At 48.3% G+C, this 15312-nt stretch overlaps 1 protein-coding gene across 1 annotated transcript in view; it reads right to left on the bottom strand.

The window, feature by feature from the left end:
- The window catches only part of bin3 (bridging integrator 3), a 161574-nt gene that overhangs the window by 100095 nt on the left and 46167 nt on the right, over positions 1-15312 (bottom strand). The window contains exons 3-5 of the mRNA XM_078239644.1: positions 9420-9460; positions 9115-9176; positions 621-757 (exon numbers count right to left, since the gene is read on the bottom strand). Of these exons, the coding sequence (XP_078095770.1) occupies positions 621-757; positions 9115-9176; positions 9420-9460 (240 nt within the window). The remainder of the gene's footprint in view (positions 1-620; positions 758-9114; positions 9177-9419; positions 9461-15312) is intronic.

Raw genomic sequence — 15312 nt, 5'->3', positions numbered from 1 at the left:
AAGGTACAAAAGTCAGAGGACACGTACCAACCGACTCAAGAACAACTTCTTCCTGCTGCTGTCAGACTTTTGAATGGACCCAAGTTGATCTTTCTCTGCATCCTAGCTATGACTGTAACACTACATTCGACACCCTGTGGGCAGCACGGTGGCACGGTGGTTAGCACTGCTGCCTCAAAGCACCAGGGACCTGAGTTTGAATCCCGGCTTGGGTCACTGCCTGTGCAGAGTCTGCACATCCTCCCTCTGTCTGTGTGGGTTTCCTCCGGGTGTTCCAGTTTCCTCCCACAATCTGAAAGATGTGCTGTTTGGGTGCATTGGCCGTGCTAAATTCACCCCCAGTGTACCCGAACAGGCGCCGGAGTGTGGCAACTCGGGGAATTTCACAGTAACTTCATTGCAGTGTTAATGTGAGCTGACTTGTGACACTGAGAAATAAATATTAAACTTCAAAACTTTCCTTCTCCTCTCTGTACTCTATGAACGGTATGTTTTGTCTGTGTGGCGCACAAGAAACAATACTTTTCACTGTATCCCCATACATGTGACAATAATAAATCAAATCAATGAATTCAATTCATTTGTACTGCGTCCTATCCACGTGTGAGTGAATGGCAGACCTTTTCCTGATTGAAGGCATCCATTCTCCGCATCGCAGTGTCCAGAGCCGTCACCGTCTCCATGAACATCTGATCTTGTTCACACAAAGGATTAGTCAGCATGTCGGAGGAGATTTTCACAGCTGACTTGGACATTGCTGGAAGGAAGATCAGAGTACTTGTTTCAAAAAGCGAAATTGTCAATGAGAAGAACAACAGCCTACCTTCAAACGCGGCAAACAATCACTCAGGATTGTTCTGCAGACTGGGCACCAGGGTGACTGTTACTGAGCTCAGTGAATTACCACACTCCACTGTTCACTATGACAAATGCGTTAATGCATCTATTAAAATAACACAAAGAACTAGAAAGGAAATGTGTTAACCATTAAATCATTAATTACAATTAATCCATTAATTATACCTCTTGGGTTCTGCGCAAAATATTCATGCCTTATGTGGTACACATAATCCAAGGGCGGCACGGTGGCACAATGGTTAGCACTGCTACCTCACAGCACCAGGGACCCGGGTTCAATTCCGGCCTCGGGTTACTGTCTGTGTGGAGTTTGCACATTCTCCCTGTGTCTGCGTGGGTTTCCTCCGGGTGCTCCGGTTTCCTCCGACAGTCCAAAGATGTGCCGGTTAGGTTGATTGGCCGTGATAAATTGCCCCTTAATATCAGGGGGATTAGCAGGGTAAATAAATATGTGGGGTTACGGGGATAGGGCCTGGGTGGGATTGTGGTCGGTGCAGGTGCGATGGGCCTCCCTCTGCACTGTAGGGATGCGATGATTCTGTGGATACCAATTCAGTTAAGCTTTGATGGATCAGCATGCATCTGAGCACGTGATTGCCAGTTTTCAGATTATAGAGAGTGCTGTAACGTCCGGTCGGATATTTATTCGGAATTGGTGTTTCTACTGGGCCACTGCATACTGGCATGAGTTGCCCGTTTGTGCTTCCCTCTCCTGCAACACTTTCGGGAAAGAGCCCCGGTTCCGTCACTTCGCTCCGTGGATTAAAATGGAGAGATAGCGGGAGAAGTGTATGGAATGAAATGTTTGGAGAGGGAGAGGTTTTTAGGTGTCCAGATCACCAACAACCTGTCCTGGTCCCCCCCATGCTGACACTATGGTTAAGAAAGCCCACCAATGCCTCTACTTTCTCAGAAGACTAAGGAAATTTGGCATGTCAGCTACGACTCTCACCAACCTTGACAGATGCACCATAGAAAGCATTCTTTCTGGTTGTATCACAGCTTGGTATGGCTCCTGCTCTGCCCAAGACCGCAGGGAACTACAAAAGGTTGTGGATGTACCCAGTCCATCATGCAAACCAGCCTCCCATCCATTGACTCTGCCTACACTTCCCGCTGCCTCAGCAGAGCAGCCAGCATAATTAAGGACCCCACGCACCCCGGACATTCTCTCTTCCACCTTCTTCCATCGAGAAAGAGATACAAAAGTCTGAGTGATGTACCAACCGACTCAAGAACAGCTTCTTCCCTGCTGCTGTCAGACTTTTGAACGGACTTACCTTGCATTAAGTTAATCTTTCTCTACACCCTAGCTATGACTGTAATGCTACATTCAGCACTCTCTCCTTTCCTTCTCTATGAATGGTATGCTTTGTCTGTATAGCACGCAAGAAACAATACTTTTCACTGTATGTTAATACATGTGACAATAATAAATCAAATCAAATCAAGGAAACAACTAGTCACGTTAGTTTGCAATCAAGAGAAGGTTATTTCACGTGACTGAAAGAAATGAACTCGAATCCATCAGGCTGCGCGTTCTGTATAAGTTAGTGTTATTTTAATAATTACCAGCAGGCAATCGCGGGGGGTGCGGGGGGGAGATGGGATTGGTACATTAACAGAATTTGTACATCTGTCAGTGCATTTCAAAGCTACGTGTTTTCCACTCCCTCTGTGACACACTCAATTCACCCAGCAAAATGCAATCAGAGCCCATTTTCTCTGACTCACTGGCAGTTCTGACATTAACTGTTTCTGATCTAATCCCATCAACGTCAAATCACAGGGCTGAACTGCCCCACCTCTTCACAGCAAAGTCATGGCCTTGCCAGAGTGATTGTTGTGTGTGTGTGTGTGTGTGTGTGTGTGTGGTGGGTTCAAGTTCTACTGCAGAGTCTTGAGCAAAGAATCTGGGCTGACAGGTTCAGTGCTGTCCGGAGCGAGTGCAACAGTGTCTGAAGTGTTGTGTTCCAAGGGTAGGCACTAAACCGAGATCCCTGTCTACCTTCTCAGCTGAACGTGGAGAATTTGAATGCACTGTTTTGAGCAGAACAGGGTTTAAAAGTTTAAAGTAAAGTATATTTATTAGTCATGAGTAAGGCTTACCTTAACACTGCAATGAAGTTACTGTGAAATTCCCCGAGTCGCCACACTCCGGCGCCTGTTCGGGTCAATGCACCCTAACCAGCACGTCTTTCACATTATGGGAGGAAACCGGAGCCTAACTGAAATTCAGTTCATAGAATCCCGACAGTGCAAAAGGAGGCCATTCGACCCATTGTGTCTGCACCGACCACTATCCGACTCAGGCCCTATTCCCGTAACCCCTCATATTCACCCTGTTGTCCCCCTGACACTGAGGATCAATTTAGCATGGCCAATCAACCTAACCTGCACATCTTTAGATTGTGGGAGGAAACTGGGGCACCTGAAGGAAACCCATGCAGACGCGGGGAGAACGTGCAAACTCCACACAGACAGTGACCCAAGCCGGGAATCGAACCCGGGTCCCTGGCGCCGTGAGGCAGCAGTGCTAACCCACCGTGCCACCGTGCACAGGGGCGTTCGAACCAATGTTTATCCCTCAACCAGCATCACCAAATTGGACCCACTGCTCACTATCATGTCGGTGTTTGTGAGATCTCTGCTTCGACCCCAATCGGCTGCACTACAACGGCCAGAGGTAGGAGCAGCGCTCGGAAAGCTCGTGATTCCAAATAAACCTGCTGGACTTTAACCTGGTGTGGTGTGATTTCTTACTGTACAATGGCCAGTGCACCTCAAACATGTCTTCAGTCGGCCATCAGGCACTTTGGGATTTCCCACGGTCCAGGAAGGGCAAGATGAAACTTGCAAACTCCTTCCTCCTGTTGCATCAGGTGGGTGCAGAAAGGAAGATGAGGGATGTACAAATTTAGCAGGTGCAGTCCAGAATGTTTCAATTGCTTTTCAGTGAAATGCTGATTTCTCTAAATATTGCACGTCAGGCTGGAAGACAAGTAACACACTTAAGATGCGTTATTTCCAGCATTCAACATTAAAAAAAACCCAACATCCAGCAGAGTGTCAATTATCACTTTAGTGTGAGTCATGCAACATTCACTATTTCATCTTTGTCACTGACCATTTAGCTCCATTACATAACACACATCCAAACCTCTCATGTTATTTTAAAAGTATAATGGGTGCAAGCGCTTGTGCAACTCAAAAGCACATCTTGAGATTCCAAAGTGCTGCAATTGTTCTTCAGTTGGAACATGCAGTTAAGACATTGAGACTGTGAGCACGGCTCATGCCTCTACTTTCTGGGGAGCTGAGGAAATTTGGCATGTCAGCTACGACTCTCATCTACTTTTACAGATGCACCATAGAAAGCATTCTTTCTGGTTGCGTCACAGCTTGGTATGGGCTCCTGCTCTGCCCAAGACCGCAAGGAACTACAAAGGGTCGTGAACGTAGCTCAATCCATCACACAAACCAGCCTCCCATCCATTGACTCTGTCTACACTTCCCGCTGCCTCGGCAAAGCAGCATAATTAAGGGCTCCACGCACCCCGGACATTCTCTCTTCCACCTTCGGGAAAAAGATACAAAAGTCTGAGGTCACGTACCAACCGACTCAAGAACAGCTTCTTCCCTGCTGCTGTCAGACTTTTGAATGAATCTACCTCGTACTAAGTTGATCTTTCTCTACACCCTAGCTATGACTGTAATACACTCTGCACCCTCTCCTTTCCTTCTCTATGAACGGTATGCTTTGTCTGTGTAGCGCGCAAGAAACAATACTATTCACTGTATGTGCATACATGTGACAATAATAAATCAAATCAAATGTACATTTAGCAGAGTGCCTGGAGTCTTGAGGAGGGGGTGGGGGAGGAGATGGTGACTGCAGGGCCTTTTTTATTATCCAGCCCATCATAGTGACAGTGCCTCTTGTAGTCATGTCTAAGCTCCATGTTATGCTCCTTATTTTTAACATATCGGTTGAATTACATTGTCTTAATTAGGTCCTGTCAAGTAAATAGCCAGCTTCAGAGAAATCCTGCAACCACTGATCGGGTTGGAGAATGAACAGGACTTCACATTCATTAGAGGTTTCCTGAAAGTGTGCGTTTTGCAGGAAACCTTTCCCCTTCATTTGATCAGAAACGTGCTGATCGGATGAATGGACATATAGGGTCACGGGATGGGGTGCAGCGTAGCGTTCTGACTCAATCTTCCTCTCGTTAGGAGTGAATGTCGTTTGCAGAGACTTGCTCGCAAAATCTCGGGTGCCGCACCAGTGCGGTGTCTTCCGGGTGGAATGGGGAGATGCCACAGCTCTGTCTCGAAGGCGTGCGGGCCCCTCTTCCACCCTGTCACACGACTTACAGCAAGGGAATACAACGGGTTTTATTGGCTGCAGGCAGCACTGCGAATCTGATGGCCGTGAAAGACACTGGGGGTGATTCGTCCCTCTCCCGGGAGATTCCAGCAGCGGTCGATGTGCGGGATCCGCACTGGGCTTCCCGCCCCCACAGCTACTCCCAGCACCGGATTTCCAGCAGTGTCACATCTGTGCTGGAAATCAGCAGGGAGCCACATGAATTATTTAAATGTTAATTCAAATACAATTTAAATGCCATCAGTGGGCCCAGGACTGAAGTCTCGGGGCCAGTTAGCGCCCCCCCTCACCCCGCCAGGAGTATTTCACTCCCACGGGGTATACAGTGGCTCCCCACTTTCGGCGAGTTAGTGGTCCGACCCCGCTGGAGTGAAGGGGGGACAATCGGGGTCCCCCCCAAGTGGTTGGGCAGTGGTGGCCCCTGGGCATTGACACCTTGGCAGTGCCAGTTTGTGCCCTCAGCATTGCCCAAGGGGCAAAGTGTCAATGCCAAGGGGGCAGGGCTTAATAGTTGTGGGGTCTCCGGGGGGTGATCTATGGGGAAAGGGGGGGGGCTCCTGCCACTCTGCACTTGGACAGAGTAACAGAGGGAGGGAAGTCAGCGATCGGGGCTGGCCATCGGGGTGGATGTTTAGCCTTTTGAGGGAGTTGGCGGGTTCGAAGCTGGGTCCCCCGTGCATGGAGGGGCCAGTGATCGGGCGGAGGTATGGTGCTGTGGGAGGGGGGCTGGCCACCAATTGGGAGGCCAGCAGTGCGGGGCCACTGCACGTGCACCAATCTCAGCACTGACAGATCAGCACAGGCGCAATGGCCCGCTCAGCGCGATTCTGCCAGCCTCTCCGGCGGGAATAGTCCCCGCCTACAGAACGTCAGAGTAAATCTCCCTGAGGTACTCTGCAGCGCAGTGTGGGAGATTCATTTTGAAAATCCCACTGAAAAAACCAGCATGATTGACTCCAGTTTTCATGCGGTTTGGGAGAATCTCAACCACGATCTAAACACAAGTTCTCTTTCTCAAGTCTGAGATGAACAAATATTCACTCTATTGTTGTGAAGTGGCCCAAACGATTCAAATTCAGCTGATGAGATGTCTGCAAATGTAGACAAATACATTAACTAAGCTGATGGAGCCACAGAAAGGCACAGAAAAGGCCCTTTGGCCCATTGGGTCTGTACTGACAGCAACTTTCTCAAGTGTGAGGGCGGCACGGCATCACAGTGGTTAGCACTGCTGCTTCACAGCTCCAGGGTCCCGGGTTCGATTCCTGGCTCGGGTCACTGTCTGTGTGGAGTTTGCACATTCTCCTCGTGTCTGCGTGGGTTTCCTCCGGGTGCTCCGTTTCCTCCCACAGTCCAAAGATGTGCGGGTTAGGTTGATTGGCCAGGTTAAAAATTGCCCCTGAGATGCGTAGGTTAGAGGGATTAGCGGGTAAATATGTGGGGGTAGGGCCTGGGTGGGATTGTGGTCGGTGCAGACTCGATGGGCCGAATGGCCTCCTTCTGCACTGTAGGGTTTCTATGATTTCTATGAACTACCACTAAAGGTGCGCTAATCCCATTTTCCTGCACTTGTCCCATATCCTTGAATGTTATGCTGTTTCAAGTGCTCATCCAAATGTTTTGTTAAAGGTTGTAAGGTTTCCGGCCTCCACTATCTTCGCAGGCAGTGCATCCCCGATTCCCACCGCCCTGAGTGAAAATGTATTTTCTCAAGTGTGAGATATTGCACTTTGGAAGGACAAACCAAAGAAGAACGTACTCGGTAAATGGTAGGACTCTGAGGAGTGCAGTTGAACAGAGGGATCTGGGAATACAGGTACAGAATTCCCTAAAAGTGACGTCACAGGTGGATAGGGTTGTAAAGAGTGCCTTTGGTACATTGGCCTTTATAAATCGGAGTATCGAGTATAAACGTTGGAGTGTTATGGTAAGGTTATATAAGGCATTGGTGAGGCCGAATTTAGAGTATTGTGTACAGTTTTGGTCACCTAGTTACAGGAAGGATGTAAATAAGGTTGAAAGAGTGCAGAGAAAGTTCACAAGGATGTTGCCGGGACTTGAGAAGCTGAGTTACAGAGAGAGATTGAATAGGTTGGGACTTTATTCCCTGGAGCGTAGAAGAATGAGGGGAGATTTGATAGAGGTGTATAAGATTTTGATGGGTATAGATAGAGTGAATGCAAGCAGGCTTTTTCCACTGAGGCTAGGGGAGGAAAAAACCAGAGGGCATGGGTTAAGGGTAAAGGGGGAAAAAGTTTCAAGGGAATATTAGGGGGGGCTTCTTCATGCAGAGAGTGGTGGGAGTGTGGAATGAGCTGCTGGATAAAGTGGTAAATGCGGGGTCACTTTTAACATTTAAGAAAAACTTGGACGGGTTCATGGGTGAGAGGGGCGTGGAGGGATATGGTCCAGGTGGTCAGTGGGACGAGGCATAAAATGGTTCGGCACAGACAAGAAGAGCCAAAAGGCCTGTTTCTGAGCTGTAATTTTCTATGATTCTAAATCCCCTCTGAATCTCCTGCCCCTCACCCTAAAACTCTGCCCTCTCGTGATCGACCCCTCAACCAAGGGGAACAGCTGCTCCCGACTCACCCTGTCCATTCCCCTCACAATCTTATATACCTCAGTCATGTCCCCCCTCAGCCTTCTTTGCTCGAGAGAAAACAATCCAGTCTCCCCTTATAGCTGAGTTACTCCATTCCAGGCCACCATTCTGGTGAACCTCTTCTGTCCCCACTCTAGTGATATTACATCCTTCCTATAGTGGGGTGACCAGAACTGCACACAGCACTCCAGCTGCGGCCTAGCCAACGCTCTGTACAGCTCCAACATTACCTTCTTGCTCTTATACTCTGTGCCACGACAGATAAAAGCAAGTGTCATTTGCCTTCTTAACTACCTTATTCACATGCTCTGCCGACTTCATGGATCTGTGAATAATTATGACCACAGATAGAAACAAGAGAACCGGCTACTTGTGAGTTATGTCATCTAAGAATGAACTCACAAATCGGAAGGTTTGTCTTTTTGCAAAGTCACAGGCTCGCGGGCTCATTCAGATTCCCTGTTGAAAGGGAACAGGAGAATCCTCATTCCTGCCCTCAAGCACAGAATCCACGTTACCCCTCTTCCCACGATCTCCCCCTCAACCCGCTCAGACACAAACATGTTTGTGAGGATGGTGAGAAGACATTGGTCTTGCCTCCCTCCCTGCAGGCAATTTGAGGTGTGCTTTCCACATGTTGTTGCAATTATAGAGGGCCTTGGTGAGGCCACGCCTAGAGTATTGTGTGCAGTTTTGGTCTCCTTTTCTGAGGAAGGATGTTCTTGCTCTCGAGGGACTGCAGCAAAGGTTTACCAGGCTGATTCCGGGGATGGTGGGACTGACGTATGAGAAATTGACGAGGTTAGGATTGTTTTTGCTGGAGTTCAGACGAATGAGGGGGATCTCATAATTCTAAAATTCGAGCAGGACTAGACAGGGTCGATGCAGGGAGGATATTCCTGATGGTGGGGGAGTCCAGAACCAGGGGTCACAGTCTGAGGATTCGGGGTAGACCATTTAGGACGGAGATGAGGAGACATTTCTTCACCCAGAGAGTGGTGAGCCTGTGGAATTCATTACCACAGGAAGTAGTTGATGGCAAAACATTGAATGTATTCAAGAGGTGGCTGGATATAGCACTTTGGGGCGAATGGGATCAAAGGTTATGGGGAGGGAGCAGGATTAGGCTATTGAGTTGGACGATCAGCCATGATCGTGATGAATGGCGGAGCAGGCTCGAAGGGCCAAATGGCCTCCTCCTGTTCCTATCTTCTATGTTTCAATAGCCCCCAGTTCTGTTGAGCTCAGTACATGGTCCTACCTATATCTGCCTCGGTGCTTTTCTTCATATCCTTATGCAGCTTCTTAATCTGATCTTCCAACCTGAACAGAAAACAGAGGGGGGGGAAAAAGTGATCACTCTCAGCAGTTGAGCAGCTTCACACACTGGTAAAATCGCACGTCTCTTTAATTGCCACAACAAATTTAAATTTTCTGTCTGAATTATATGTTCCAACTCAATGCCTTCGATCAGTCAATCGAACACGGCGTTCAGGAAACACAGGAGTGGAGGACAATTAAGCTTTAAACGGCAGCTTTGTGCCAGGTTTGAAGTCTTATACTTACTGCTGGAGCTTGCCACATTCTCGCTCAAAGTCCCTCTCCACCTGCAGGTTTATACAAGAGAAAACATCAGTCAGCAAAAAAGGTGAGATGGTCTAGTGGTATTATCGCCCTATTAATCCAGACACTCAACTAATGTTCTGGACACCTGGGTTCGAATCCCGCCACGACAGCTGGGAATTTGAATTCAATTAAAAAATCTGTCAGCACAGTGGTTAGCACTGCTGCCTCACAGCTCTAGGGACCCGGGTTTGATTCCTGGCTTGGGTCACTGTCTGAGCGGAGTCTGCACGTTCTCCCCGTGTCTGCGTGGGTTTCCTCCGGGTGCTCCGGTTTCCTCCCACACTCCAAAGATGTGCAGGTTCGTTTGATTGGACATGCTAAATTAACCCTTAGTTTCCCGGGATGTGATAGGTTCGAGGGATTAGCAGGATAACTGAGCGGGGATAGGGCCTGGGTGGGATTGTTGTTGGTGTAGACTTGATGGGCCAAATGGCCTCCTTCTGCACTGTAGGGTTTCTATCTTTCATTGATCTGGGATTAAGAATCTACAGATGACCATGAAACCATTGTCGATTGTGGGAAAAACCCATCTGGTTCACTAATGTCCTTTAGGGAAGGAAATCTGCCGTCCTTACCTGGTCTGGCCTACATGTGACTCCAGAGCCACAGCAAGGTGGTTGGCTCTTAAATGCCCTCTGAAATGGCCGAGCAAGGTGCTCAGTTCAAGGGCAACGAGGGATGGGCAACAAATGCTGGCCAACCAGCGACGCCCGTGTCCCGTGAATGAATAAAACCTGTAAAGAACTCAATCTGGTGGCTGGGGTGCCGCAGCCTCTGTACAAAATCCACGTTTGAAAACTGGATTGGTAAACTTCGCGACAGCTCAGATAGCGGGAGCGAGAACTTCGTCACCCAGCTGGCTGGCCAACCTACTCTGGAGACTATTGTGCATGGAATGGTACAACAGCACAGCACAGAACGAGGTTCTTGACTCCAAGTCAATGCTGTACCTTTAGAAAAGTAATCCAGTTCGTACCACTCTCCTCCTCTGACCCAACATCTCTCCAATTTTTATTCCTCTTGACTATTTCGTCAACTCTTTTGCTTTCGAAGCTATTTCGGAATCCTGCCCTATCAGGAAGTATATTCTAAATCCAAATTCCCCCATCCCCATTTGGAATAAAATGACCCTGAACAGTGGGAATCCAACACTTTGAGCAGGACATTTCAGCTGAGGTGGAATGGGAATCTCTCAGTGACATTTCTATCAGCCAGATGATTCCAGCATTGCCCCGCTGTCGCCCTCACCGGCCAGGAACATGGCTGTGAGAAACAGGCCATTCAGCCCATCACATCTGAACCAGTGTTCTTCTCCACGTCTAATCCCTCTCACCCGCCCACTGCTCACACCTCCTCCTGAAAACAACCCCCCTAGGTCCTGTGGACAGGATTCATGGGTGCTTCAACAACAGTTTGGGGTGAAGGTTTAAACCTCTAAACCACCATATCCTTGCAAGGACTTTGTCTAACATCCCCTGGGATCTCTTTAGCCACAGGCTTCAATTTATGCCTTCTTGTTATCAACGAACAGAAGTAATCTATCAGCATTCGCCATCATCCTTCTGAAGCCGTGGCCAGGTTGGATTTTGACTTTCAGTTTGGTCAAAGCTTGATCATCTGAATCAACTCAGCTTGGGTGAAAAGAGTTTCTCAAATCTCTCAGAACCAGTGAAGAGCAGGGAGACAGAAATGTTTATTTTAAATTCATTTTCGGATGAGAGTGTCGCTGGTTAGAACAGCATTTATTACCCGTCCCTCATTGCCCCTTGAGAAGGTGGTGATGAGCTGCCATCTTGAACTGCTGCAGTCCATGTGGCGTAGGTACACCCACAGTGCTGTGAGGGAGGGAATTCCAGGATTTTGACCTGTTCAATTCAGACTCAGGCCTCATTGAAGTCATTGGGTTTGGTCAATGACCCATCCATGTCCCGAAGTGGATGCAACAATTTCATACAGGGTTCCCACAAGCTCCAGAACTCTCACAAAGCTTTTAAGCCAGTGACAGACAGAGCTGTGACAGATGCGATCTCACAGAATCCCTGTAGTGCAAAAAGAGGCCATTCAGCCCATCGAGCCTGCACCAACAACAATGCCACCCCAGGCCCTATTCCCGTGACCCCACGTATTTACCCTGTTAGTCCCCCTGAAACTAAGGGGCAATTTATCATGGCCAACCAACCTAACCTGCACATCTTTGGAGTGTGGGAGGAAACCGGAGCACCCGGAGGAAACCCACGCAGACACGGGGAGAATGTGCAGACTCTGCACAGACAGTGACCCAAGCCGGGTCCCTGGAGCTGCGAGACAGCAGAGATACCCACTGTTTTAGAAAGTAAAAGCGAGTAACCACTGTAGAAAGATAGAGGGGGAGGAAGAAGGTGGGGATCACAGTTACAACCCGGGCTCTGAAGAACCAGAAGACTGCAGCATAGAAATTCCTATTTGCAACATTAGAATACCGCTGTTTAATATGTTTTGATATTATCTTAATGGAGACGGGACGTAGTTGCTATGAACACTGCCATTAGAATTGCAGCAGAACATTACATGGATGGTTTGAGCCTTCCTATGCTATTACATAGTCATTTCCCAACTTGCAACTTAATGACCAGTGCTATTACATGTAATAATCAGAATGACGGCATGTCAGCATATCACGCTGCTATTCCAATCTAATGTACATTCTTCATCTGATCAGAACCACCCTCACCCCACTCCACCGACCCCCACCTGACACCCCCCCCCCCACCGCCCCATGGCACAGTCGGGACTTACTGAATCCCCAAACCCTGAAATGAACCCTATCAGAGAGAAATGGATAAGAGCACGGCACAACAGGGACCTCATCATTCTTTCTTCCTCTGCTGAATACATTTCTGAAGTTTACTTAAGGAAGAAGCCATGGCGCCTGTTCTCACGCAGATACTTCTTTCCTCGTTCTGCTGTGCTCCTAGCGCAGTTTCAGACAAGGTTCCAGCTCCCCAGTGCCTGTGACTGAGGCCTGAATGCGGGCACCATGATTCAGCCTGTACTGTCAAACAGACAGGGGCTGGAATTCTCCCATCCCACTGGCGTTCTAGCGGGCGGGGGGACACGGACTGCGTAAAGGCTGGGGAGGGGGGTATCTCCGGGTTTCAGGCGAGCGCGGTCAGAGAATCTCGCCCCATATGGAGTGTAGGATCCAGTCAAAGCCCAGCTTCTCAGCAGGAACTGTGGCAAAGACTTTAGCAAAGCACTGAAACATTCACAAGGTCATCAATTGGTTAAATGTAACCCTGTAATCATGATTTATGTTTCATTTTTCACATCGCTAATTTCAGGAATTAAATTAAATTCTCCGATAAAGTTTCCTAGGTATATATAAAATTCATAAAATCCCACAACACTCAACCTAACTGGTCTCCTCCACATTTCTCCTCCCAGCCCCTCTCAGCTTCGCCCTGTCAACATATCCTTCTTTCATTCTCCCTCACACGTGAAACTAGCTTTCCCTCAGGCCCCACCAATGCCTCCACTTTCTCAGGAGGCTAGAAAAATTCAGCATATCTGCGATGACTCTCACCAACTTTTACAGATGCACCATCGGGGTGACACGGTGGCACAGTGGTTAGCACTTGCTGCCTCACTGCGCCAGGGACCTGGGTTTGATTCCCGGCTTGGGTCACTGTCTGTGTGGAGTCTGCACGTTCTCCTCGTGTCTGCGTGGGTTTCCTCCGGGTGCTCCGGATTCCTCCCACAGAGTAAAAAGTGTGCAGGTAAGGAGTATTGGCCGTGCTAAATTCTCCCTCAGTGTACCCGAACAGGCGCCAAAATGTGGTGGCTAGGGGATTCTCACAGTAACTTCATTGTTGTGTTAATGTCAGCCTAATTGTGACACTAATAAACAAACTTAAACTTAGAAAGCATTCTTTCCAGATGTATCACAGCTTGGTATGGGCTCCTGCTCTGACCAAGACTGCAAGAAACTACAATGGATCGTGAACAAAGCCCAGTCCATCACTCAAACCAGACTCCCATCCATTGACTCTGCCTATACTTCCCGCTGCCTCGGCAAAGCAGCCAGCATAATCAAGGACCCCACGCACCCCGGACATTCTCTCTTCCACCTTCTTCCTTCGGGAAAAAGATACAAAAGTCTGAGGTCACGTACCAACCGACTCAACAACAGCTTCTTCCCTGCTGCTGTCAGACTTTTGAATGGACTTACCTTGCATTAAGTTGATCTTTCTCTACACTCTCGCTATGACTGTAACACTACATTCTGCACCCTCTCCTTTCCTTCTCTATGAACGGTATGCTTTGTCTGTGTAACGCACAAGAAACAATACTTTTCACTGTATGTTAATGCATATGACAATAATAAATCAAATCAAATCAAAATCAATCTTTCTCCGAGCTCTGGTGCTTTATCCTGGAGTGTACACTCTGTGCCATGACCACGAGTCAGTGTGGGCGGCACGGTGGCAGTGAGTTTGATTTGATTTATTATTGTCACATGTATTAACATACAGTGAAAAGTATTCTTTCTTGCGCGCTGTACAGACAGAGCATATCCTGTGAGTGAGCACGATAGCAGATTTCTGCCTGTTATCCTGATATGCTGGGGAATCCAGGGACATCCATTTATCCTGAGTGGAATGCATCCCGCATTGTGAGGAGTGTGTTGCGTGGGTTGTACAGTACTAAAGCTGTGCAATTTTTATCCGCTTGTCATTTTATAATCCTGGCATATAGAGAATCATAAAATCCTGCAGTGCAGGTGGCGGCCATTCGGTCCATCGAGTCTGCACCGACCACAATCCCATGCAGGCCCTATCCCCGTGCCTTTACCCCAGCTAGCCCCCCCTGACACGAAGGGGCAATTTAGCACGGCCAATCCACCTGACCCGCCACATCTTTGGACTGCCTCGCCCAGTGGTGGACGTCTTCACTTGCTAACCTTCCTGACAATTCTGGTTAAAATGAGTAGCGCCGTTGCAGGGAGGTGGGTGAGTGGTTTAATATGGAAGAAGTGGGTAGGGCTCTCCGAGACCTCACAGTGGGTGAGGAAAACCACACCCCCCCCATCTCCCCGGAGAACTTATGGGCTTGCCTATTTGTTGTATTTCAGTTGTACTGGGGTTACAGAATCTGTGACTAACTCCCGTTATGGTGCAGACTATGTAGCCTGCGAAAGGACGCAGTATTGTACCGTCAGTGCCTCTACTGTGGCTGGGGGTGGGGGAAACTTCCATTGGTACGTGCCCTAGTGTGGCGTGAAAACCCTTGGCTGTTTAAGCCCCGCTTTCCCTGTGTTAATATTCTGTGTTATTTTGTGGTTGAATCAGCAATGGCAGTGGTTACTGTCAAGTTATGCCTCTGGACTGTGGGGAGAATTCATCATCCTATGAAAAGAAGGAAGATTATCTTTTCTTAAGACGGAGAAAGTTGACAGAGCTCTGTTGCAATAAACTCATCTGGGTGACAAGGACCAGCTCAAACTCAGGAGGGACTGCGGGGGGGGGTGCAGGTAGCTTTTGCTTCTTTCTTGAGCAGCAGTCCAGGGTCGGCAGTGTTGGCTAATAAGAATCTGCTTTTTAGTTTAGAAAGCGATGTGAAAAACAAAAGGGGGAATGTATGCAGCTGTTCAGGAGCTGGTAATACAGGGGGAATTTGTTAACAATTAACTTCTAATCATTTCCCGGACTTTGCTGAACTGGCCTCTGCTAGAATCCTGAGCTGTATCCTCTTTCCAGATCCATTTCTTGATGGAACGTTGATTTATTAAGGGCCAGAACTCATTAATGACGTTAGGGCAGTAAGAAGTCTCACAACACCAGGTTAAAGTCCAACA

Source organism: Mustelus asterias, chromosome 22 (genome assembly GCF_964213995.1).
Source record: "Mustelus asterias chromosome 22, sMusAst1.hap1.1, whole genome shotgun sequence".
NCBI classification, from domain to species: domain Eukaryota; kingdom Metazoa; phylum Chordata; class Chondrichthyes; order Carcharhiniformes; family Triakidae; genus Mustelus; species Mustelus asterias.
Note: the sequence above shows the minus strand (reverse complement) of the source record. Positions and strands in the feature narration are given on the sequence as shown.